At 41.8% G+C, this 27,864-nt stretch overlaps 1 protein-coding gene across 1 annotated transcript; it reads right to left on the reverse strand.

The window, feature by feature from the left end:
• Nucleotides 1-800: 800 nt before the first annotated feature.
• LOC106582096 (motile sperm domain-containing protein 2) lies at nucleotides 801-27,845 on the reverse strand. Its single transcript, XM_014164839.2, has 15 exons — nucleotides 27,533-27,845; nucleotides 27,372-27,429; nucleotides 26,520-26,672; nucleotides 25,394-25,480; nucleotides 25,046-25,200; nucleotides 23,536-23,596; nucleotides 23,258-23,296; nucleotides 23,006-23,130; nucleotides 22,579-22,749; nucleotides 12,219-12,340; nucleotides 6,812-6,905; nucleotides 6,526-6,622; nucleotides 5,641-5,770; nucleotides 5,257-5,365; nucleotides 801-1,413 (listed from the first exon to the last, which is right to left on the reverse strand). The coding sequence occupies exons 1-15, from the start codon at nucleotides 27,563-27,565 to the stop codon at nucleotides 1,270-1,272; spliced, it is 1,578 nt and encodes a 525-aa protein (XP_014020314.1). The 5' UTR covers nucleotides 27,566-27,845; the 3' UTR covers nucleotides 801-1,269.
• Nucleotides 27,846-27,864: the final 19 nt, after the last annotated feature.

Here is a 27,864-nt window from a genome sequence, read left to right on the forward strand (position 1 = left end):
TTTGAGGACAAAATGCAATCAACCACCAACAGCAGACCAGCTGCAGAGCAGTCAGAACAGACGGAGTATTTATATCTGCAATAAAGCCCCTTTGTGGGGAAAACATTCTGATTGGCTGGGCCTGGCTCACAAGTGGGTGGGCCTATGCGCTCACAAGCCCATCCATGGCTGCACACCAGCCCAGTGATGGGAAATCCATAGATTAGGGCCTAATGAGTTTATTTCAATTGACTGATTTCCTTATATGAACTGTAACTCAGCAAAATCCTTGAAATTGCTGCATTTATATTTTTGTTCATTATAATATTCTAAGTGTGATCCCCCTGCACTGGCTCTGTGGTTGACTGCTCTGTGCTGAATCTTGTTATAGATACCCAGCCTTCCCACTGAGCTCTGTGGGTTCTGCCATTTCCCCATCCACACCAGTAATTGCCTGGTATTTTTAGGTTTACCAGCGTAGGGTGATTAAAACAAATGGAGGGAGATAGCACAGATAGAGATCTCCCTAGGCTCCCCAGGGGTAAGTGGGGAGAGGTTTGGCGAGGTCACACACTGCTATTTTTTCAATTAGGCACCCCTGCATTGATGAGGCTTTTATCAAAGAGGGAGGGTGGCAAGGCTGGATCACCGACACTGTTATACTGTTGATGTACAATTAGGGTCAAAAGAGAGAAGTTTGAGGCCTGCTTCAGGACTGAGATGGTTATCTACTGTATCAGGGTGGAGAAGCTCATGTTGGGTGGTGCCTTGTACATGCCAGACACTTATTTTAGCCATTTTATAAGCCAAACAAATTGCAATTGGTTTAAAGAAAAAGCGCACGTTTATTCTTGACCTGATATTTTTATACTGTATATTTAAAATGAAATGTTCATTAGGATCAGAAAAATTAACTAAATCTCCTTCGTCATGTTACATATTACAAATTGAAATAATGAATATGTTACATATTGTAATAAATATACTTAATTTATAATTCCATGATTAGTAACAAAAATACGTTATTGATTTCATTTCGCGGTATCGAGAGTCTTTAGCTACGGTACCTCTCACAACGCCAAGGAGACTATGACGAATCTCTCTGGGCAACTGACTGACAACTCCACATGTCCCTAGTTCACTGCTACATAATAAAGCGTTCCTCCATTTCATGACGACAGACCTTGTAGAGAAGAGAGTCTGCCTTTGTTATTTTTTTTATCACCAAGTCCAATACCAGCCCTGTCTGTTGGTTTAGCTTTAAGCTGCTGTAGACAAGGTTTATTCAAGTCAGGAAGCCCCAGGAAGGTGGTAGAGAGTCAGGAAGCTGAACATCATGACGACCAGCACCAGACCAATCAGGACCTGCTGGACCCACAGACACTGGTCCAGCTTCTGCTCCAGCCTGGCGTTGCACACCATCACACGCATCAGCTGCAGAGGAGAGCATTTGATTACTTCATCTTACTAATTTATTCACTTTTCAGTCTCCCATATCAATTTGACACTACTAAAATGTTTCAGAAAACTACGCAATTCACCATAATTATAACCCCATGGCTCTAATTGTGTAATAAAAGATATATATATATAATCCAAGGGGGGTGTAGACTTTCTGTAGGCACTGCATATTAACCAATGTATTTACTGTACTTGAACTTGATTTACTTCTTATAGAATCCAAGGGGGGTATATATATATATATTACATTATATTGTGTTACAAAGTGAAATTAAAATGGATGTAATTGTCATTTTTTGTCAACGATCTATACAAAATATTCTAGAATATCAAAGTGGAAAAAAATTCTAACATTTAAAGATGAATGAAAAATAAAAAACAAAAATACCTTGATTAGATAAGCATTTACCCCCCCCCCCAACATGCTGACCACACCGCTCGCGTTACATGCGTGAGCATTTCAAAATAAATGTACACATACATGTTATTCAATCATTTCATCCAAACTGCTCGCGAGTTTCTGCATAACCAGGCGTTAAAATATAACTCCAAGTCCCACCTCTCCCATCTCCTCATTGGTGTTTAGGAGCATATACCCACGTGGGTGATTGAAAGATGAAGTGAGGTCCACACTCCAGTCCAGTTGCTGGTGGTAATGCACCTTAAAGTTGGTTGCCAACTGCCATATAAAGTCCAAAGAAGAAGAAGCCTTAAGGAGGAGAGATTACTAGAAACAAACTCAGTTTACCCTTTTATCTGTGGATTAATTTTCGGAGTAGAGGACCTTGTGCATTTCAGGTAAAATAACATCCAAATGTTTATATCCCAGGACATAATTAGCTACCAACAGCAAGCTAGCTAGTTAAATTGCCATGAATGTTTCATGTGTGTCGACCAGTCCCAGAATTAATATAGTTGGTTCAGAGTTCGTTTTGATATTTCAACCTCCGTCTCCTGATCGTGTCTGGTGTGGATGGACAAAATCAACATGTGTGCGATTTAGTCAGTATGTGCTTCATTACATGTTAGAAACACCTTTGGCAGCGATAACAGCTGTAAGTCTCCTGGGGTAAGTCTTAAAATAACTTTTCACACCTGTATTGTGCAATATTTCCCCATTATTATTTTCAAAATTCTTCAAGCTCTGTCAAGGTGTTAGGGACCATGGCTAGACAGCCATTTTCAATTCTTGGCATATATTTAACAGATTTAAGTAAAAACTGTAACTTGGCCACTCACGAACATTCACTGAGCAACTCCAGTGTAGATTTTTTCTTCTGATGTGGGTTATCCTGTTGGGGGTAGGGGGCAGTATTGACACGGCCGGATAAAAAACGTACCCGATTTAATCTGGTTACTACTCCTGCCCAGTAACTAGAATATGCATATAATTATTGGCTTTGGATAGAAAACACCCTAAAGTTTCTAAAACTGTTTGAATGGTGTCTGTGAGTATAACAGAACTCATATGGCAGGCAAAAACCTGAGAGGATTCTATATGGGAAGTGGCCTGTCTGACAAGTTGTTGTTCATCTTGGCTCTTTTTATTGAAGACTGAGGATCTTTGCTATAACGTGACACTTCCTACGGCTCCCATAGGCTCTCAGAGCCCGGGAAAAAGCTGAATGATATCGAGGCAGCCTCTGGCTGAAACACATTATCGCTTTTGGCAAGTGGCCGATCAGAGTACTATGGGCTTAGGCGCATGCCCGAGTCGACCCCATGCTTTATTTTCTTTCGTCTGTTTACCTAAATGCAGATTCCCGGTGGGAATATTATCGCTTTTTTACGAGAAAAATTGCATAAAAATGGATTTTAAACAGCGGTTGACATGCTTCGAAGTACGGTAATGGAATATTTAGAATTTTTTTGTCACGAAATGCGCCATGCTCGTCACCCTTCTTTACCCTTTCGGATAGTGTCTTGAACGCACGAACAAAACGCCGCTATTTGCATATAACGATGGATTATTTGGGACCAAACCAACATTTGTTATTGAAGTAGAAGTCCTGGGAGTGCATTCTGATGAAGAACACCAAAGGTAATAACATTTTTCTTATAGTAAATCTGACTTTGGTGAGTGCTAAACTTGCTGGGTGTCTAAATAGCTAGCCCTGTGATGCCGGGCTATCTACTTAGAATATTGCAAAATGTGCTTTCACCGAAAAGCTATTTTAAAAATCGGACATATCGAGTGCATAGAGGAGTTCTGTATCTATAATTCTTAAAATAATTGTTATGCTTTTTGTGAACGTTTATCGTGAGTAATTTAGTAAACTCACCGGAAGTTTGCGGGGGGTATGCTAGTTCTGAACGTCACATGCTAATGTAAAAAGCTGTTTTTTTATATAAATATGAACTTTATTGAACAAAACATGCATGTATTGTATAACATAATGTCCTAGGTGTGTCATCTGATGAAGATCATCAAAGGTTAGTGCTGCATTTAGCTGTCTTCTGGGTTTTTGTGACATTATATGCTAGCTTGAAAAATGGGTGTCTGATTATTTCTGTCTGGGTACTCTGCTGACATAATCTAATGTTTTGCTTTCGTTGTAAAGCCTTTTTGAAATCGGACAGTGTGGTTAGATTAACGAGAGTCTTGTCTTTAAAATGGTGTAAAATAGTCATATGTTTGAGAAATTGAAGTAATAGCATTTCTAAGGTATTTGAATAACGCGCCACAGGATTCCACTGGCTGTGTCGTAGGTGGGACGATTTCGTCCCGCCGGCCCTAGAGAAGTTATTGTCCTGCTGGAAGGTGAATTCCTCTCCCAGTGTCTGGTGTAAAGCAGACTGAAGCAGGTTTTCCTCTAGGATTTTGCCTGTGCTTAGCTCCATCCCGTTTCTTTTCATCCTGAAAAGCTCCCCAGTCCTTAACGATTACAAGCATACCCATAACATGATGCAGCCACCACCATGCTAGAAAATAAGGAGGTAGTTACTTAGTGACGTGTTGGATTTGCCCCAAACATACAGCTCTGCATTTATGCCAAAAAGTTCATTCCTTTGCCGTGTTTTTTTGCAGTATTACTTTAGTGCCTTGTTGCATGTTTTGGAATATATATTCTGTATAATTGTATTCTTCTTTTCACTCTGTCATTTAGGTTATTATTTTGGAGTCTACACAATAATGGTACATCCTCAGTTCTCCCATCACAGCCATTGAACTCTGTAGCTGTTTTAAAGTCACCAATAGCCTCATGGTAACATCCCTGAGCAGTTTAATTCCTGTCCTGCAGCTCAGGTCAGAAGACGACTGCCTCTTTGATGTGTCTGGGTGGTTTAATACATCATCCACAGCATAATTATTAACTTGACCATGCTTAAATATGTATTTAATGTCTGATTTGTTATTGTTACCCATCTACCAATCACTGCTCTTCTTTATGAGGCTTTCGAAAAGCTCTCTGGTCTTTATAGTTGAATCTGTGCTTGAAATTCAACACTTGACTGAGGGACCTTACATATGCTGTATGTTTGCGTGACAGGGGAAGTCATTCAACCCCTATAAAGTCCATATAACTTATTATGTAATTTGTTAAGCCACATTTTACTTCTGAACTAATTTAGGGAGGGTGAATACTTATGCAACAACTATATTTTAGTTATTACATTTTATTACTTGTCACTTTGACATTAGAGTATTTTGTGTAGATCAATTCCTTTTTTTTTTATACAATTAAATCTATTTCAATCCCACTTTGTAATGCAACAAAATGTGAAAAAAGTTCAAGGGGGTGTAGATTTTCTATAGGCACTGTATAGGTTAATAAGTTATTGTGGGTGGAGGTGTATATTCCAATCAGAGTTCACCGTTGTGTGCAGGTCTGGGTGGCCATTGGCTCCTCCTTCCACAGGGTTGTCACATCCACTCGGATAGCTCAGAATGGGCTTTGTGCTCTCCAGGACGTGACATCGTAATCTACAGGAAGGACAGGACACAGTCATGTCAGAAAGGGCCGGAGAGAGGGGATTATTAGCCTGCTAGGTCACTGACATTCACTAGCCATGGTGAGGCAATCTGTGATGTACACTGCAAGACCACAATGGGTTAAGTCAATCAAAGTTATCTTGAGGTCATTATAGATTTTGATAGTGGCATATCAAATGACTACCTGCCCCTTGAATGAACTGGTAATAAAAACGTATTCACATATTCCCATTCCCGTCCATGATGAGACATTGATGGTGATGTACCTGTGATCCATGATCTTGGTTTTGGGCACGTCCTTCCAGAACTGAGCGAGCTCTGGTGATCCAGCACCAGCGTTCTGCTCCATCTCAGCAGCCATGACCAAGAAGCGGTCCTGCAGAGACGCCTGGTAGCCTGCACAAACACATCCAGGGCACTCGTTCTCTCATTGAACTCTGAATGATATTTAATCTCTGTATATTGTTCAGTTTATGTATCTAGAGTCCTACATATGGATGGGATCACCCCACTGCTATCAGCATCAAAGTCTCAGATATAGAAGTGAAAGAGCTGACTCATTTACAGATACAGTGAGGGTTCTTATCCACTAGAGCTAAGTGAACAAGATGGAAGCGATAGATGGCGGCTCCCAAACATGTAATTAATGAGTTTCAAAGTTAAAACCCAGAGAGAGAGAAGAAAACCCTCAAACTTTGGAATAGTGCCAGAATTCAAATCTTCAAAAAACCCATGTCTAGTACATCACAAACCATGATTGACATGTCCATGCTTGAAGGCCTCAGAACTTCTTATCAGCCAAGTCCCTGCATCCCAACTCAATGTTGGTCTCAAGTGATTGAGGTAAAAACATTGACCTTAGGGGTTTCAGCCTTCCAGGAGAGTACTGAGAGTGGCTCAATAAACTTTATTCACCCTCTGTTAGATTTCTGAAGTCTCGGTTTAGGGGAAGATAAGAGATTATTATTTTATCACTCTTAAAATATGCATGTCGGGCAAAAGAAAGCTGCACTCTGTCAGCACTTCCCAAAGTGAATAGACTGGACCTTTTGATTATTCTGAAGTTTCTGCAGAAGCATTTGGAAACATTCAAAGGACGAAGTAGGTAAGAGGAGGAGAGACAGTGCAGAGAGATAAGATCAGTACTCTACCGCCATGTAAAGACACCACTATATCCACAGACGCGCCCGGTTCACAGCTGCTGTTGCTGGGCTTCACTCTGTACTTCTCAGGTGCTGTGGTTCGTACCTGTAGAGGGACACACACACACTCAGGTCAGCTTGGAGACTGACAACACCAGCGTGTACTTTGTGTGTGTATCACACACACACACACACACACACACACACACACACACACACACACACACACACACACACACACACACACACACACACACACACACACACACACACACACACACACACACACACACACCTTGAAGGCCACTTGATTCTTGGACACATTATCGAGGATGATAAGACACTTCCTCTCCGACTCTTTGTTGCCAAAACTCAGCTCCTCAGCTGGACTGGAAGAAAGAAAGAGAAAAGACGTCACATTTTACAGAAGAAACAGCACATGAAGAGAAGGTTGCTACGACTGAATTTGTGGCTAACTAAATAAATGAATGTATTTTTCTTTAAGCCAATGGCCACAATGGCTATCTGGGTGTTCAAAACAAGCCAATACATCTGTTAAAAGTGGATAGCAACAGCAGCTTGCTTTACAGCGTGCTGTTGTTGTTCCTCTCTGTGACATCTTAGCTTTATCAATCTTTTTGACTAAGCTTCGTGAGCTTAGATGAAGATGTTGCTTCCTGAGAGTGATTTTAGTATGATTACCCAGGGACGTGTAACTTCCTTTAGCTTCTGTTAGTTTCTGTTGTTACAAATTTACTAAACAGCTGCTGTACCACCATCTACCTCAATATTATTAGCTAACACATGGCAGATTATGTCCATCTGTACAGGCATGAATAAACAAAAAGCCTTGTATCCTACAGAGATGCTGAAACCGGTGTGTGTGTGCCATTTATCAGAATTATATTATTCTCTCAACATAAGGAGAGCTTTGATTGACGTCAACATGTTCTTTAGCATATTTTTAAAGGGGGTTCTTTCCAGAGAAATAGCGCCTGACTATGTTCCTCTGGGCCAAACCCTCAGTCTCTGATGTGCTGTGTCTCCTCCTGACCCATATGGAGCTGTCTGTCAGGCTCCTGGGTACTAGGCTGCCTCTAGCCTAGCTGAACCCATTTATGGGGAACATGGAGAATTACACCACATTATTATCCAGGTTTAGGGTGAAAACATCTGGCCTCAAAGCTGTGAAATCCAGAGCAGCAGTGCAAAAAATCCATGGCCTGAGAAATTAGCCACAAGGTGCTCTGGTTCGCTCTTCAACACTCAGCACCCCCCCTCCCCTGACCCCCCCCCCCACCAGACTGCTTAAACAGGCTCAGGTTTAAGGGATTATTCTGTAATTGGATAATTCAGCCTCAGTGAACACTTCTCCACACAGCAGTGCTGTGGAATCCTGATGGCCTGCTACAGTACCTACTGAAAACTCAGTGAAATGGCTAACAAGATTCAAATCCCTGTCTAGCGCATATAATCAAATCAAATTTAATTTGTCACATGCGCCGAACACAACAGGTGTAGACCTTACCCTGAAATGCTTACTTATAAGCCATTAAACAACAATGCAGTTAAGAAAAAACATCTACTAAATAAACTAAAGTAAAAAAATAAAAGAGTAACAATAAAATAACAAGGCTATATACAGGGGTTACCGGTACCGAGTCAATGTGTGTGGGTACAGGTTAGTCGAGGTAATTTAGGTAATATGTACATGTAGGTAAGGGTAAAGTGACCATGCATAGATAGATAATAAACAGCGAGTAGCAGCAGTGTAAAAAAATGCAAACAGTCCGGGTAGCCATTTGATTAGCTGTACAGCTGTCTTATGGCTTGTGGGTAGAAGCTGTTAAGGAGCTTTTGGACCTAGACTTGGTGCTCCAGTACCGCTTGCCGTGCAGTAGCAGAGAGAACAGTCTATGACTAGGGTGACTGGAGTCTGGCAATTTTTAAGGCCTTCCTCTGACACCGCCTGGTATAGAGGTCCTGGATGGCAGGAAGCTTGGCCCCAGTGATGTACTGGGCCGTACGCACTACCCTCTGTAGCGCCTTGCTGTCGGAGGCCGAGCAGTTGCCATACCAAGTGTGATGCAAACAGTCAGAATAGTCTTGATGTTGCAGCTCAATACATTTTTCAGGATCTGGGGACCCATGCCAAATCTTTTCAGTCTCCTGAGGGTGAATTGGCATTGTTGTGCCCTCTTCACGACAACGTCTTGGTGTGTTTGAACCATGATAGTTCGTTGGTGATGTGGACACCAAGCAACTTGAAGCTCTCAACCTGCTCCACTACAGCCCCGTCGATGAGAATGGGGGCGTGCTCGGCCCTCCTTTTCCTGTAGTCCACGATCATCTCCTTTGTCTTGATCACATTGAGGGAGAGGTTGTTGTCCTGGCACCACACTGCCAGGTCTCTGACCTCCTCCCTACAGGCTGTCTCATCGTTTTCGGTGATTAGACCTACCACCGTTGTGTCGTCGGCAAACTTAATGATGTGGAGTCGTGCTTGGCCACGCAATCATGGGTGAATAGGGAGTACAGGAGGGGACTAAGCACACGTCCCTGAGGGGCCCCCGTGTTGAGGATCAGTGTGGCAGATGTGTTGTTGCCTACCCTTACCACCTGGGAACAGCCTGTCAGGAATTCCAGGATCAAGTTGCAGAGGTAGGTGTTTAGTTCCAGGGTCCTTAGCTTAGTGATGAACTACAAACTACAATGTAGAAAATAGTAAAAACCCTTGAATGAGTGCCCAAACCTTTGACTGCTACTGTAGGTATTACAGACTCGGCCAGGGACAGGTTGAAAATGTCATTTAGCTCATCTGGTAGGCTTGTGTCATTGGTCAGCTGGCGTCTGGGCTTCTCTTTGTAGTCCGTAATAGTTTGTTAGCCCTGCCGCATCCAACCAGCGTCGGAGCCAGGAGAGTAGGATTCAATCTTAGTCCTGTATTTACGCTTTGCCTGTGATGGTTCCTCTGAGGGCATAGCGGGACTTCTTATAAGCGTCCAGGTAAGAGTCCCGCTCCTTGAAAGCAGCAGCTTTACCCTTTAGCTCAGTGCAGATGTTGCCTGTAATCCATGGCTTCTGGTTGGGGTATGTACGTAGGTCACTGTGGAAACAAGGTCATCAAATTTATTGATGAAGCCGGGTGACTGATATGGTATACTCTCTAGTCTTCCCTGTGGCTCAGTTGGTAGAGCATGGTGTTTGCAACGCCAGCATGGTGTGTGCAACGCCAGGGTTGTGGGTTCGATTCCCACGGGGGGCCAGTACAATTTGTATTTATTTTTTAAATGCACGAAATGAAATGAAATGTATGCATTCACTACTGTAAGTCGCTCTGGATAAGAGCGTCTGCTAAATGACTAAAATGTAAATGTAATACTCCTCAATGCCATTGGATGAGTCCCGGAACATATTCCAGTCTGTCCTAGCAAAACAGTTCTGTAGCACAGCATCCGCATCATCTGACCACTTCCGTATTGAGCGAGTCACTGGTACTTCCTGCTTTAGTTTTTACAGGAGGATAGAATTATGGTCAGATTTGCCAAATGGAGGGCGAGCTTTGTACACGTCTCTGTGTGTGGAGTTTTTTCCCCCTCATTGCACATGTACTATAACTTGCTGGTAGAAATTAGGTAAAACTGATTTAAGTTTCCCTGCATTAAAAGACCCCGGCCACTAGGAGCGCCACCTCTGGATGAGCATTTTCTTGTTTTCTTATGGCTTTATACAGTTCGTTGAATGCGGTCTTAGTGCCAGCATCGGTTTGTGGTGGTAAATAGACAGCTACGAAAAATATAGTTAAACTCTCTCGGTAAATAGTGTGGTCTACAGCTTACCATGAGATACTCTACCTCAGGCTAGCAAAACTTTGAAACTTCCATAATACTTGATTTCGCACACCAGCTGTTATTGACAAATAGACACAGACCACCACCCCTTGTCTTACCGGAGGCAGCTGTTCTGTCGTCGTTCATCCATGACTCGGTGAAACTTAAGATATTACAGTTTTTAAATGTCCCGTTGGTAGGATAGTCTTGAACGGAGCTCATCCAGTTTATTCTCCAATGATTGCACACTGACCAATAGGACGGATGGTAGAGGTGGGTTACCCACTCGCCAACAAATTCTCACAAGGCACCCGGACCTGCATCCCCTGTATTGGCATCTTCTCTTCATGCAAATGGCGGGGATTTGGGCCTGGTCGGGTATCTGGAGTATATCCTTTGCATCTGACTCGTTAAAGAAAAAGATCTTTGTCCAGTTCGAGGTGAGTAATAGCTGTTCTGATATTCAGAAGCTATTTTCGGTCATAAGAGACGGTGGAAGAAACATTATGTACAAAATAAGTTACAAACAACGTGAAAAAACACACAAAATAGCACAATTGGTTAAGAGCCTGTAAAACAGCAGCCATCTCTTCCGGCGCCATTCTTTAAAGTCTCTCATTGTACATTCCATAGGGTACGGCTCCTCTAAACAGATTGTTCCAACTCCCTTCTTCTCCACATCCTCCTGTATTTATTCTTTGCCCCAGTAAAGTGTTGAGGAGCACAGCGCTCCCCTGAGCCCGGAATGACTCTCTAGACTCCAAGAAACCTTTTGACAAACATATTCTGAAGATCAAAGCCTCCCCTCTCATGCCCCTCCCCTCTCAGTGCGTTCTGCCTTCCTCGTGGTCTCACTGGAATCAGGACTAACACAGCTCAGAGACACAATTGCATCTAATACGTAGCCCTGACCTGTCAAATCTCACATCAAAGAGTCAGCTCTCCAAAAAACTGAACTCGACAGAAATGACTTGGGAAAAGAGGAATGATCTGCTTTGACATCAAAATAGCCATCAATGGAGATAGCTCACAAGTACTGTACCTGAAGTCAACCTCAACTTAACAACAGCACCCCATACAGGTAACCTTAAGTCAACAAATTCTTATAAAATGATTAGGAAAGATAAAGTTCTTTCAAATAAAATAGAACAGTGCCGCTCTATAATCAACCTCAAGATAAATGATACATTAGCTTCAACACAAAAGAGTACAATTAGGTAACAGAATGACCTTGAACTATGTTTTGCACAAAAAAGTGTCCCTCGATCACTAATGCAACATTCATTTAGCCATCCAATTTGCATGATGGGGACTACTGGCTGCTCCTTGGTCAATATGGGAATTAATCGTCAGTATGATCAATCAATGAATTCCAATGAATATCACAGCACAGTAATTAACTGCACCAACTGATTTCCACGCAATGCACCATTGATCGCAGGCATCCTTTTTTCTGTTCAGATACTACAAGATCAATCGATCCGTCCAGGTGCAAACATATCGATATCTATCTCGAGGCTTGAGTGTCAAAAACACATTCATCCTAAACTCTACAACCCATTCAAATCCTGCCCATGTGGATATGGATTAGCTACAGCTTAGTCACTGTGCTACCAGTCCTGCTATTCTTTAAGCGTTGAGTGCAGCTGAGAGATGCTGAATTCCAAATCAAACCCTAGTCCCTCCTGACTTTCTAGAAACTCTTGTATACCTGCAACTATTGGATAAACAATATGGTGAAAATTCCACCCAGAAGGCAAGGTGAAAGAATGACCATATTGCATATACATTTTCAATCCTTTCTTAGTTACAGGAGTGCCTAGCGAGTAAGGGTTGATTTGATATTCAGCAAGAGAAGACTGCATTGAATACCTGACGTTTAGAAGAGGGCCCTTGAATGTGGTCAGTGGCTTCCTAGCTCCCTTCGTACGACAGTCTCCTTTGTCGTTGTCATCCAGCTTCAGACTGCTCAGACTCTCCTCAGAGAAATACACCTGAAACAAGACAACAGTTTATCATTCATCAGTTCATCATTCTAAGTGCTTTGTTTGGAGAGGTGTTCTAAAAAGATACATATTCTCGTTAAGTAACCTTTGTTCATTTCTAAATAATACTATTAAATGCTTAACTATAGTCATCCAGAAGCGGCGTTCCTAGTGGCCGGGGACTTCAATGCAGGCAAACAAATCCGTTTTACCTCATTTCTACCAGCATGTCACATGTGCAACCAGAGGAAAAAATATATAAAAATAATATACACACACACACACACACACACACACACACACACACACACACACACACACACACACACACACACAGTGGATATAAAAAGTCTACACACCCCTGTTAAAATGCCAGGTTTTTGTGATGTAAAAGAATGAGACAAAGATAAATCATGTCAGAACTTTTTCTACTGTTAATGTGACCTATAATGTGAACAATTCAATTGAAAAACAAACAGAAATCTTCGAGGGGGAAAAAATGAAAAATAAAAACCTTACAATAACCTGGTTGCATAAGTGTGCACACCCTCTTATAACTGGGGATGTGGCTGTGTTCAGAATTAACCAATCACATTCAAACTCATGTTAAATAGAAGTCATTACACACCTGCCATCATTTAAAGTGACTGATTAATCACAAATAAAGTTCAGCTAGTAGGAGTTTCCTGACATTTTCTTAGTTGCATCTCAGAGCAAAAGCCATGGTCCGCAGAGAGCTTCCAAAGCATCAGAGGGATCTCATTGTTGAAAGATATCAGTCAGGAGAAGGGTACAAAAGAATTTCCAAAGCATTACATATACCATGGAACACAGTGAAGACAGTCATCATCAAGTGGAGAAAATATGGCACCACAGAGACATTACCAAGAACTGGACGTACCTCCAAAATGTATGAAAAGACGAGAAGAAAATTGGTCAGGGAGGCTTCCAAGAGGCCTACAGCAACATTAAAGGAACTGCAGGAATTTCTGGCAAGTACTGGCTGTGTGCTACATGTGACAACAATCTCCAGTATTCTTCATATGAATGGGCTATGGGGTAGGGTGGCAAGACGGAAGCCTTGTCTTACAATGAAAAACATCCAAGCCCGGCTGAAGTTTGCAAAAACAAACATCAAGTCCCCCAAAAGCACGTGGGAATGTGTTATGGTCTGATGAAACCAAGGTTGAACTTTTTGGCCATAATTCCAAAAGGTATGTTTGGCGCAAAAACAACACTGCACAACACCCAAAGAACAACATACCCACAGTGAAGCATGGTGGTGGCAGCATCATGCTTTGGGGCTGTTTTTCTTCAGCTGGAACCGGGGCCTTAGTCAGGGTGGAGGGAATTATGAACAGTTCCAAATACCAGGCAATTTTGGCACAAAACCTTCAGGCGTCCGTTAGAGAGCTGAAGATGAAGAGGAAGTTCACCTTTCAGCACGACAACGACCCAAAGCACACATCCAAATCCACGAAAGCATGGCTTCACCAGAAGAAGATTAACGTTTTGGAATGGCCCAGCCAGAGCCCAGACCTGAATCCAATTGAACATCTCTGGGGTGATCTGAAGAGGGCTGTGCACAGGAGATGTCCTCGCAATCTGACAGATTTGGAGTGCTTTTGCAAAGAAGAGTGGGCTAATATTGCCACATTAAGATGTGCCATGCTAATAGACTCCTACCCAAAAAAGACTGAGTGCTGTAATAAAATCAAAAGGTGCTTCAACAAAGTATTAGTTTAAGGGTGTGTACACTTATGCAACCAGGTTATTGTGAGTTTTTTATTTTTCCCCCTCAAAGATTTCAGTTTGTTCTTCAATTGAATTGTTCACATTATAGGTCACATTAAAGGTGTAAAAAGTTCTGACATGATTTGTCGTTGTCTCATTCTTTTACATCACAAAAACCTGGCATTTTAACAGGGGTGTGTAGACTTTTTAAATCCACTGTGTGTGTGTGTGTGTGTGTGTGTATGTGTGTATGTGTATATATATATATATATATATTTTTTTTTAAGCAACTCTAGACTACATTTACTCTACACACAGAGACGCATACAAAGCTCTCCCTACCCTCCATTTGGCAAATCTGACCACAATTATATCCTCCTGATTCCTGCTTACAAGCAAAAACTAAAGCAGGAAGTACCAGTGAATCACTCAATACGGAAGTGGTCAGATGATGCGGATGCTACGCTAGAGGACTGTTTTGCTAGAACAGACTGGAATATGTTCCAGGATTCATCCAATGGCATTGAGGAGTATACCACCTCAGTCACCGGCTTCATCAATAGGTGCATCGACAATGTCGTCCCCACAGTGACCCTACGTACATATCCCAACCAGAAGCCATGGATTACAGGTAACATCCGCACCAAGCTAAAAGCTAGAGTTGCCGCTTTTAAGGAGCGGGACACTAATCCGGACTCTACTAAGAAATTCCGCTATGTCCTCAGACGAACCATCAAACAGGCAAAGCGTCAATACAGGACTAAGATTGAATCTTACTACACCGGCTCTGACACTTGTCGGATGTGGCAGGTCTTGAAAACTATTACGGACTACAAAGGGAAACCCAGACGCGAGCTGCCTAATGATGCGAGCCTACCAGACGAGCTAAATGCCTTTGATGCTCGCTTCGAGGTAAGTAACACTGAATCATGCATGAGAGCACCAGCTGTTCCAGACGACTGTGTGATCACGCTCTCCGTAGCCAATGTGAGCAAGACCTTTAAACAGATCAACATTCAAAGCCACGAGGCCAGACGGATTACCAGGATTTGTACTCAAAGCATGTGCGGACCAACTGGCAAGTGTCTTCACTGACATTTTCAACCTCTCCCTGATCGAGTCTGTAATACCTACATTTTTCAAATAGACCACCATAGTCCCTGAGCCCAAGAAAGCAAAGGTAACTGGCCTAAAAGGACTTCTGCTCCGTAGCACTCACGTCTGTAGCCATGAAGTGCTTTGAAAGGCTGGTCATGGCTCACATCAACACCATCATGCCAGAAACCCTAGACCCACTCCAATTCGCATACCGCCCCAACAGATCCACAGATGACACATCTCAATCGCACTCCACACTGCCCTTTCCCACCTGGACAAAAGGAACACCTATGTGAGAATGTTGTTCATTGACTTCAGCGCAGCATTCAAAACCATAGTGCCCATAAAGTTCATCAATAAGCTAAGGACCCTGGGACTAAACACCTGCCTCTGCAACTGGATCCTGGACTTCCTGACGGGCCCCCCCCAGGTGGTAAGGGTAGGCAACAACACATCTGCCACGCTGATCCTCAACACTGGAGCCCTTCAGGGGTGCATGCACAGTACCGTCCTGTACTCGCTGTTCACCCATGACTGCGTGGCCAAGCATGAATCCAACACCATCATTAAGTTTGCCGACCACACAACGGTGGTAGGCCTGATCACCGACAATGATGAGACCGCCTATAGAGAGGAGGTCAAAGACCTGGCAGTGTGGTGCCAGCATAACAACCTGTCCCTCAATGTGAGCAAGACAAAAGGAGCTGGTCATGGACTATAGGAAAAGGAGGGCTGAACAGGCCCCCATTAACATCGACAGGGCTCAAGTGGAGCGGGTCGAGAGTTAAGTTCCTTGGTGTCCACATCACCAACGAACTATCATGGTAAAACACACCAAGACAGTTGTGAAGAGGGCACGACAACACCTTTTCCCCCTCAGGAGACTGAAAAGATTTGGCATGGGTCCCCAGGTTCTGAAAAATGTCTTGAGCTGCACCATCGAGAGCATCATGACCGGTTGCAGCACCGCCTAGTATGGCAGCTGCTCGGCCTCCAACCGCAAGGCGCTACAGAGGATAGTGTGTGGGGCCAAGTTTCCTGACATCGAGGACCTATATACTAGGCGTGTCAGAGGAAGGCCCAAAAAATTGTCAAAGACTCCAGTCACACTGTTCTCTCTGCTACCACACGGCAAGAGGTACCGGAGCACCAAGTCTAGCACCAAAAGGCTCCTTAACATCTTCTACCCCCAAGCCATAAGAGTGCTGAACAATTAATCAAATGGTCACCCGGACTGCTGCTACTGGCTGTTTATTATATATGCATAGTCACTTTACAAATTACCTCAACTAACCTGTACCTCCACACATTGACTAGGTACCGGTACCCCCTGTATATAGCCTCGTTATTGTTAGGTCATTTTCTTGGTGTTACTTTTTGATTTGATTAGATTTTTGTATTTAATTTTATTTTGTGATTTTTTTTGTACAACTATTTATTTAACTGCATTATTGGTTAAGGGCTTGTAAGTATGCATTACACGGTAAGGTCTACACCGGTTGTATTCAGCAAATCTGACAAATAAAATTTGATTTATTTCAAAGTATATCAGTTAAATACATTTTGGGACTGTGTGTGAGACGGGTCATTTCATTTCCTAAATAAACACATCAATCCCCATGACAACCCCTGAACCTTGTTCACAGTATAGTGAGGCAACAAGAAGAGGAACCCTACAAGCACATGTCCTGTGAGAACACATGGTCCCATGACAATGGCTAGTCAGCACTTTCACTTCAATAAACAAACTTTCGCCCACATCCAACTCCCTCCCTCCCTCATACACCCACCCACACAATGAGTTCACGAGACCACAGAACAGCCGATATAAACACGTGGTTTGTTCAACTTTGGCAGAAAGTTATGGAAAGAAGTGAAAGGTCAGTTGTGGTGGGACGAGCGTCATTTGGCCTCTATAGTATATTACCAAGGCCAGTCCCACAGCTTGAGTGAGCCAGATGGGAGATAGGGAGAGGGGGAGTGCAGCAGGAGGGAGAGGGGGAGTGCAGCAGGAGAGAGAAGATGTGATAGGATGGGAGAGTTGGAGGAGAGGTGACTGGGGTGTGCCTGTGATCCGTGTACAAGCACTAATGAGTCAGATGGGGAGTGTGTCTTCTACTGTGATAAGCAACACACACACACACCCCCACCAGGCCGCTGCGACACACACAGATGACACAATAAAGACATCAAGAGACGCTTTGAGCTGCTTCTGAAATGTCTATTTTTATTCAGTGTTCAAATCAAGTGCAATACACAACAGGGATTAATTAGCTACTGTTGAAATGTACATGGGCATAACTGACTGGCAGAGACTGATTTGTTGATTAAATAAAAAACTACAGCATTTCCGTTGATTAAATAGACTATCAAATAATTGCATTAAGAGTTACAATCATAACTAAATAAATTGTTAATCAAACAGTGAAAAACAAAATGTTCAGTTTATCATTCTGGTTAATCAAAACCAGGATCAAAATACTATGACCTACCGTTATTGATCACCAGCCCCGAGAGTTAAAATGTTTCTTTTACACAACGTTTTCACCAAACATCTTGCAAGGTAAGCTTCAATTTGGTCTGTGTTTGAGCTATAGCTACATGGGGGGTATCAAATGAATCCTTAGGTTGGTAGGAACAAATATAGCCTATTGTCAATGTTATCTGATGATGTATGACTTAATGGCAACATTGAATGTCTACCGAGTGACTAGATCTTTGCGCACGAAAAATATGATGAAAAGACTTCAATATCCCACGTATGTCCCCCGACACCACCACAATGTTTGAGAGAGGTTGGTGTTGTAGAAATGTCATTTTTATAGTGAACAATAACTTTTAGGCACATCCAGTGTGGAAAAACAGTGCAATTACCACATTCGGACACTTTGGAGAGAAGGACACTTGAATGTACCCTGGATACCCCATTACACCACCACAATGTTTGAGCAAGGTTGATATGGTAGAAATTGTGTTTTTAGACTGAAAAAATTGCATTTAGGGATTGCAAATATGTAATAGAACTGGTATTATCTAATTTACAGACATGTGCCACTGTGGGAAGGTTTAGGGACACTTGGAAACGTCCCGAGACCACACCTGACACCACTTACTAAAACATCTGCCCATTTCTAGTTGTTAGGTCTATCAATCTCTGATATTGTTCACATGTTGTGGAAGCCACCTGATGTGTTTCCATCTCTGTGCATCAATGATTCACGTATAGCTCGTCAATGAAAGATCACTTTCAAAATAAAATGTTATTTTGTGTGTACTTGATCTTGTGTTTTCTGAACTATGTAACTACTATCTATCTTCTGATCATTTCCTCACAATCTTACAGATTACTTCTTTCCAAATATACCAAGTGTTGGCATGTCAGAATCATGTAATTACACATGAATAGCAGTTACTTTTGGGTATCTCTATTTAGGTGGAAATCTACATTTTGCCATTACATCTAAGATTAATCCTACTGGCTAAAATGAGAAATCACCCAAAAAATGACGTAGGGTCAAGAACAAACATTTAGAAATGAAAAAGGACCGTCTTGCCACTCCACTACGCAAGCTGGAGTGAATAAGGCTGACCTAGGCAGCAGATACAATATGAAATCCATACATCCAGAAATGTCTAAGAAATGTAGCCCGTATGAAATTCTTGTTTTGATAACATGATTTGTAGGCAGCGTCCCCAAGCAGACCGTGGAATGACTGTCCGATGATCTGTGCACAGTTTTTGAAATGTTATTCATCTGGATTTCGCCTATCGAGAGGATTAAATGCATAGAAATATAATGAATTAAACGGACAAGTCATTGACTTGAATGGGGACTCCTATATGATAGCCGAATCCGGATAAATAACTTTTGAAAGACGGGGCCCTGGAGTGGTTATTGACAGTAAGGCACAATACAGATGATTTTTGAAAAGGTGCTCTCTCGTCGTTTGAAAAGGTGTCGATACACAGAGGTAGGTCTTGCAATTACAGGTATATCTGTCATAAGGTAAGTGCAAATATGCTAACATAGGAGTGGTAAAAATACCAAAAACTTTAGTGCTGGTGGTAGTATGACTGTAGAATTATCTTTCTCTAGTATTATAAACATTGAGTACATTCATCATTATAATACAGTAGATAAGCTCATTTGAACTGAACACAACAGTAATGATACAATAGAGTATGGTTTTGGATTAAAAAGGTCAGTACAATACATTTAGGCATGTATACACTTGGCACACTTGCTTTCTTTTCACTACAGAAAAACAATTTCCCTAATGTTACATTATGTAAGATAAAACACTCAAGTTGGATAAAATATCACCATGCTATAAAGCTGGTCACTGGGACAGGCATCAAGGTCGGAAAACTTTTCTTCTTTTATGATGCAGTATTGTGAGTAATGCATCTTATAGCCTACTTGATTGGCTATGAATCTCTTCAAAAACGTAATCAAATTTCAAATCATCTCACCGAGTCCGAAAAGTGCAACACATTGTAGGGGTCAAATTTGAAATGTTTTATCCAGGTCCATTTTGGATTCAATCAAAGGCTGAATGAGTCGATGATGGTGATTAGATGGCGAGGGTGGGGTACTCACACATTCTACATGAGTAAAACCCTCAGACTGCAGAACTCTCCAGGACTCAGTACTTCTGCTGGTGAGGCTAAGAGCATACAATGGCTTACCAAAACCAGCCCTTGGTTCAAAACAGAGAGAAAGGCAATTAGCTGATCGCTCTGGGATGCTACTGTATCAACACTGTTGAGACACACAGGTATTGATTGAGGAGGCAGGACAATGTTTATGTAGAGAGGAGTAGCAGAACATGATCATGACGGCAGAATGTGTGCAGACAGACAAACTGTAACCAATGGATATCATGATTGGAGTTAGGACCCTAACCTTAATCACAGCAAACCAAGAGATTAGCCTATAGCCTAAGTAAATTGTTAGTCAGAGTCAACAAAGACCATTGTGCTCACTCGCGTGTATAGAGGGACTCATTCACATACCACTCGATCACACATCGGCCTACACACAAAACCACACACAGACTGGATAAGGCTCAGGTTTTGGTTTGCCAAACTGATTTATTATAATCTATTACAAGACATCCCCTGATCATGCCAAAGAACTACCCAGGCTGAACCTGAACCATACACCAACCATACCATTCCCTCTGGGGCTGCGCAAGGCAGGCTGACCCTCCCTGACCATAAATACATAGCTACACTCCAATGCCACAGCAGAGTGTGTAGCCTGACTCCAGGTCTGTATGTTAAAACACCGTCAGCAGGCCATTCCAAGGAAAGGGTTTGGGAGGGAATTATTGGTCCTTGCTATCGGGGATTCTTGGGACATCCCTACCCCACTGAAGTTGAAATGTAACATTTTTATGATTAGGTAAGGGTTATGGTTAAAGTTAGGGTAGGTGATAAGGTTAGGGTTTAGGGTTGGGATGTCCCAAGGATTTTGGACAGCCCTAACTATGTTGATTTACCGACTCATTTGCATATGTCCATTTGTAAATCTAAATCTGTTGTGCATGACTAATGTGGTCTTCATTTACAATGGGAGCTTTGACGTTTTAGGCTCCAGGCGCTTAAGAGGCTCATGCGAGCAGCTTTGCGACGCGTAGCTGCCGGGGCCACTCTGGAGCATAGGTCTGTGTATCTGTGTGTACGCACGTGTGTGTGTGTGTGTGTGTGTGTGTGTGTGTGTGTGTGTGTGTGTATATGTACAGAGTCCCCTGTGAGCTACAACAGTGGTGCAGGTTTAAATGTAGGGTTGGTGGCATCCAGATTGTCATACCGTTCCTGTACCATACCAGGGTATACTGTATTACCGGAAGTGCACACAAGGGCCGCAATAAAAAAATGTTTTTAAAATATATAATATATATTTTTTAAATCATACCATCGGTATTTCTAAATTCCCACAGTATACGGCACATTGCACAAGCCTAATTAAAGGCTCAACAGAAGTCTGCTTTGACACAGCACAGTCACAGCATAGCCATAGCGACCCATTGTCTGACAATGTAGAGACAACGCAGCCCTCTGCCAGGAATACAGGACACATAGCTAGTGCAGCTACACCCAGAGAGCTACATCAATAAACACCCAACACTTCACAGCACTACCACCCAGTTGACATTACACTAAAGAATATGAAACAGGTAGATCTACTCATACAGGCTAGTCTTCATATGACAGAAATGACAGTAGCCTATATCATAGGCTACAATGTGTGTTTGTTTTGCTTGTCACACAAAGTAGAGGCTAAATCAATTGTGCTGTGGATGAACAGTGAAGACCCCAAGGGACGAGAAAGAGGGGAATGTGTGCAGCATATGCCAGTAATGATGTGCTGACTGTTGCTAGGGTACAGCAGCCTAACGACAGCAGAGAGCACTAGATGGTGGAGGTGTGTTAAAGCCTAAAGCTGCAGGTTGTCTCTGTGATGGGCCTTGGGTGCACGGGGGCCGGCCGGCAACAAAACCATTAGCGGTAACACAAAAGAAAGAAAGTAGGCCCCGCGGGTGTATTCTGGGAACTGCTTTAAACACTGCTGTGAAGTCAGGTAAGCCGAATGACGCATGTGGGAAAAAACGGTCTCCACCGCAGCTAGGAAGAGCTTCTTTGACGGCAGTCAGACTTGACACCTTCTCAATAGCCTGATGAGAGGAGCCATGGGTTGAGTGAGGGAGACTGAGGTAGACCCAGAGAGTGGGACTGCGATGTGTGGGTACAGTCAGTCAGTCGACAGGAAGGATTAAGCTGCAGCTGGAGACATGGGAAGTCACCTTGACCGAGACAATGAGGAGGAGCTTAACAGCTGCCAAATCAGGGCATTAGCTCCTCAACCATTCACAGCTGTCTCCACAGAGGACCCTGATTACATACTGTTATCTCACACTAAACGTTGAGAAATGAAAGGGTCTGGGAGTAAAACGGCACATCAAAGTGAGGAGTAACTCGACTGAACTTCTTCTAACGTCTTATTTGACTGCCGAGTGTGGACAGGGTGTGCTTAATGGTAATTCGAGCTAATGATGAAGATAAAATCTGTCTGCTGTTTCTAAGAGAACCCCATGCAGGGTTAAACCGTCAGTAATCAATTTTAGCTCACTGCAAATACTAACTAAATTCACTCTACTGTTAATGAGTAATAGCAGCAGCCATTATCAGATTTAATGGCAGGCTACCTTAGAAACATGACAACATCTTGTACTAATTCTAAAAATCTAATGGATAAGTAAGACTATTTAAGCCAGATTAGCAGTTTATATGCAGCCACAGCGTGAATATACAATGTATCTGTGCGTGTTGTTGTCTTCCTTGCTGTACCTACATTTAGAGAGGAGGACAGAAAATACCAGAGTTGATAAATAAAAGGGGAGGCTTTGTACCTTTTTGGGTTTGACAGCGACCTCGGAGCTAAAGCTTGACTCCAACTCCTTGCCCTCTGATTCGCCCTCCTTGCTCTCATTGTCATCCTCGCTGACGATTGGTCCGTTCTCACAGGTGGGTGTTTGGAAGTCATCATCAGGAAGGGGAGGATAGCTGTATTTGAAGGGGTCCTGGAATGAAGTCAGAGATAGTATTAAGTCAACCATCCGAAGTAATGTGATAATGGCCAAATATTGATTAGTCACAGGCTAGGCACATTTTCCCATGAAAAGTGAGCGGAGGAATAGAGGAAAAACCTGTAAAATGTTGACATTTGAAAATGGGAATTCATCAGATGAGATAGTAAGATGAAAATGTATGCAGCCAGGTAGATCAATGGACAGCGTCACTGCCATCTTCAGTGAGTTAAATACTGCAGGTACATACCGTTCCACCCATGTGAAGAGGGAGGTACTCAGGGTCAATAAACATCTGGATCTCATTTTTGGATGCAAACTTGAGCTTGCTGATGGCTTCTGGACCCAACCATGTCTTCACAATCTTCCATGCGGCTGAAAAAAATAATAAAAAAGTGTCCCGGCTACGAAATCCAAACTACGATTTGATTATCATAAAGACTGGTTCCTTATGGGTACTAACATTTCTATAGCAAATATTTTGAATAACTACATGACTCACCATTCATGATCCATGGCATGTCAACAATGATCATTTTGGCTGAAATGACAAGATAAAACCATATCTGAGAGGTAAAATGTAATTGACAAGCTTGTAGCATTATCCACAACACAGAATCATATGATGCCATGTGTGTTGTTTTAAAGCCATTTATTAAAACTAATTTCACACAATGCATGTCAATGATAATACTAATTATGTAGACCATCTGTGTCATACAAAGTTGATCGATCAACCTGTGAATGAAATCCATATTGTTACACTTTTTACATACTTACATAGAAACTTTGGATAATACACTTTGAAGCAATTAATGATATACTTCACAAAATCCATGTCCTGAAAAAGGAAAAAAAGTAAATGAACACGACTCAGAAAGTACAGTGCTATACAGCCTCAAAGCAGGCTTTGACTAGCAAAGACGTTTTATGGGTTTTCAATAAGGAAATTGTTTGCTCAGCCTAAGATATTTACTGCCGCAAGCTGTGCAATGACCCAAATCACCACCATTGAAACTTTGTCACAAGTTCTACTGAACAGAGCTGTAGCCAATCCATTTCATACTTTCAAACACCTTCCCTCAACTCAATCATATCAAATATAATTCATGCACCCCATGAAACACCATAACTAAGGCAAAGGCTAGTCTACTTGCATTGCGCTGATTGTATTAATCACAGTATTTGCTGACACATTGCAGTTTCGTTGTTTACTATATGATTGAGGAATCTTGATTAAAAGGTTGTATAAAGTCGCTCTCCATAACAAGCCTTGGCTGCGATAACTACGGACAGCTTGGAAACTCAAAGGTTTCCTTTTCGTGTGTGTAAATGTGTTCTCTAAACAAACCAATGCTATCTGTCCTGAGTCTCCTGAAACAAGGACAAAGGTTGAATTCATACACACACACGAGACTACCGGTATCTAAAACTCTCCACAGTCAGTTGAATGGATTACAGCTACCTTAAAAGCCTCCTTCATGAGAATTCACTCAGTCATGTTTTCATTACCATATTGGCCTATTATCGTCAGACAACACTATCAATCTAGTCATACCCTTAGGAGGAGCCTGTCTAGATCCCATCCCCTACAGACACATTTTTTTAAAGTTAATGAGATAACACTGGCTAGGCCTGTTCCAGTCCACACAGTGGGCTATTTCAGAAAACTTCATTAAGACTGCTTCCCAAACTGATCTACTAATCCACACATTTCATATTTGGGTTTTGTGAAGCTATTTATTCTCTCTCTGGCTCGTGTGTGTTTAATTGGTGCATGTCTCCAGGAGAGAGTTTGGCCTGTAAAGCAAGCTAGCTGACTGAGAGGAGAGTGCCTGCTGGGAGGCTCCGACAGACAAAGTCAGTCTATGGATTAGGTAGTCAGTCGATTTGGATTGACCAAACGGATTTAAAGGTCACTTTAATCTCCAACGTGCTAAGCATTGAAGAGCATCAATCCCTCCAAGTCCCTGGCTCAAACAGCAAGCAAATTTAGGATGCTCACCAGGGCTTCAAATGACACTCATAACCACACACAGAGTTAGGCCACATCTTTTTGAAAAGGGGGCAAACATGTTTAATTATGAGGACAAAAATTAACAAAAATAAAGCCCGCCTTTAACCTATGTAGAGTGGATCAACAGTGATATTGGTTGAAACCAGAGCTATTGATGTAATGTAGCAATGGATGAAATTACAGTGATTCTTCAAACACTATCAAATAATAAGGGCAGATGACAAATACAAGAAACGACTACAATGTTAATCATACAGGTAAGTGTCCACTCACGATATTGCTGATCCCTGAATCAGCCATGTCGAACACAACAGTCAGTGGCATCCCTGGCTCTCTCTTAGCATAGCGCTCCAGCCAGAAGGCAACATACTTCTTCTTGTCCATGATGGTCTTTGCATCCTTGGTATGTAGCTTGACTTTGAACCAGACTGAAAACAAAGAAAAAGGTATTGCATTCAATAACCTCAAAATATGTGACAAACATATTATAGAACATTATAGAACAATGACTGAACATTTTTTGTATCCTTTTGTAGGGCATATCAATATTGTGTCAGTGAGCAATTATTAGAGAAATCAATTATACATATGGTACCGTATGAGCATATTGAATCAACATACAGAGCTTGTTGCCTTCCTTGTCATAGCCGTGGAGGAAGACAGCCCCCGTCTCAAACATCCACTTGGGAATGCTGCTCTCAGTGAGATCTGAAATAAGACAAAACTTTCTTGGCCAAAAATCTAATAGAGCATTCAATAAGAATGTTTCATAATAGGAACAATTACTGGCCAAAATAATTATCTTAAAAACCAAAGTATTCCTAACTCCTCTCTTCTATTCAAGACTGACAAAACATGTCAACAAGTGACAATAACTCATATCAGAAGTTGTAAATCCAATTTCTGCATGACACCGATTTAACAAACTGACTGTTGTCCTGGATTAAAACCCTGTAATTGCATGACTAAAATGCAGCAATTTACCAGTGAAGCTTATAGAAGATTGTCTCCGGCTTGTACGGATGGACTATGAAGCCTTTCTCTGAGAGAAAGCCAAGAATCTATCCCACATTGGCACACAAAAACAGCTACTGGTGAATCGTCACAGTGTGGTGACATTGATAGGCCTACATAAAAATGCTCTTTATAACTTGCCTGTATTTGAATATAGTTAGGACACTACTTTAGCAGAGTGTAGAATGTGTGCTGTTCCTGTTTTCTACACTCAACCTTAAAAGAAGAAGTTTACTTTTTACAACCAAATCTCTATTTGATGCAAATGGCATGTTATAAAAGGGTCCAGACACTTCTTTTGTAATTTAACTTGGTTTTGAGAAACCTACCACCCTTGCAGTATGGGGGCCACAGATTAACATGAACAAAGGCTCCAAAAACACCCAAATATGTCCTTTTAGAAACAGCAAAGCTCTCAGTATAGTGATGCAGGTCTTTAGATGTTGTACACATGAAAGTGTTCCAAACAGTTGTATACAATGCTAAATTCCATTTTGTTGCGACTCAATCCCACCATGTCTAACAAACAGATTATCTGTCGGCATTTATAAAATTGTACCGAAACTTCCATCACAGATTTGTTTTATAATGGTATGACTTTACTCGCATAAATACTGTGGATGGAAACGTGGTTATTGACAGTGTCACTACTTTCCCCTTCTTTAATCCCTGAAAATAAGGACACCTGCAGTGGAATTTTAGGAGAGGTTAAAAATGTGCCTAGTCTCCTCACCATTCAAACCAAATTCTTTCCTCCACAGGAAACTATCGTCAATCATTTTCACGGCATCGTCCACAGAGTATTGTCGCCATGTCAGGTATGCCTCCACCAGAGCGTCATCCTTCTGTAGCCTGTCTACATCTCTGGAGTCATATTTCTCAGATTCTGTGAGGGATAGAGAAATTCACAATTTATATTACTCATATATAAAACTGAATACCTACTCCAAAAACACACCTATGAGTTTGTTGCTTCTAAACTTTTACGACAAGACCCTACCATAGAGTGCAGAGAGCAATTAGCCTACTTCAGCTACCTCATTTACTAAATGTAGCTGTATAGGAAACAAGTGTTCTTTCAAAGAGGGATTGGTCTTTCAAGAACGCTTATCAGGGGACTGAAAGGTATAGTATAGCCTTCACTTCAAGTAGGCTACTCAAAATAACAGGTTTTTCTATTACAAAAAAACAAGTTTACATTATAATCATGGTGTGAACACAGACAAGTCACTGCCAGTAGCCAAACAAATATTCATTCATCAATGAATTAATGTATCAGAACAATCTGTCAGAAACTGTATAGGTATGATGATGATTACTATGATAATTATTATTTACAAGTGGCACATGTGAACATATGGCAACAGGTTACTATTTCAAAAGTATGATCTGTTCTCAGTCAAATAGGTAACGTTAGCGAGCTAAGTAAACTAGATTGATGGACTGAAATCGAACAGCGCATAGCTTTCTGGCTTTTAGCTAACTAGTTAGCGAATGATGTCAGCCGTTACAGTAGCTAGATTATGGGGTGTTGTGTCAAATGTTATTTTGTTGCTAGCTAACTGGACTGTTAACAGGCACTTACCTTGGACGTACTCATTCTTGAACTTCTGTTTTGTCTCCTCAATTTTCTTCTCAATGTCCTGTTGTAAGAGAGATAAGTTTGCCATGTGTAATGTTAATTAATATTTTCATAACAAATAGCCAAAATATTTGTATTCTTGCTAAAATGAGCTGGTGTGCTACCTGCTCTGATTCGAGCTGCCCAACTTCCGCCATGTTCAAGTGACTCTGTTCAAGTGACTGCTTCTGTGGTGGCTACATGGAAGTTGATAGATGAATCAGTACTACCCACTGATATACAATATATGTTGCCATTTTTACTCTTGGCTAGCTCGTCAAATATATAGATAAATATATGATATCTCAGGTCCATTTATGCAAATGTAAAGAACATTGCATGGATTTATTCAAGCGTCTTCAACGTAAGCATGGATGACAAAGCACGTAAACAATAGTTTATCCTTGGTGCTTTCAAGACAACAGGGAATTCGGAAAAAACAAAGTCAAATCATGAC

The sequence above is a fragment of the Salmo salar genome, chromosome ssa21 (genome assembly GCF_905237065.1).
Source record: "Salmo salar chromosome ssa21, Ssal_v3.1, whole genome shotgun sequence".
Taxonomy (NCBI): domain Eukaryota; kingdom Metazoa; phylum Chordata; class Actinopteri; order Salmoniformes; family Salmonidae; genus Salmo; species Salmo salar.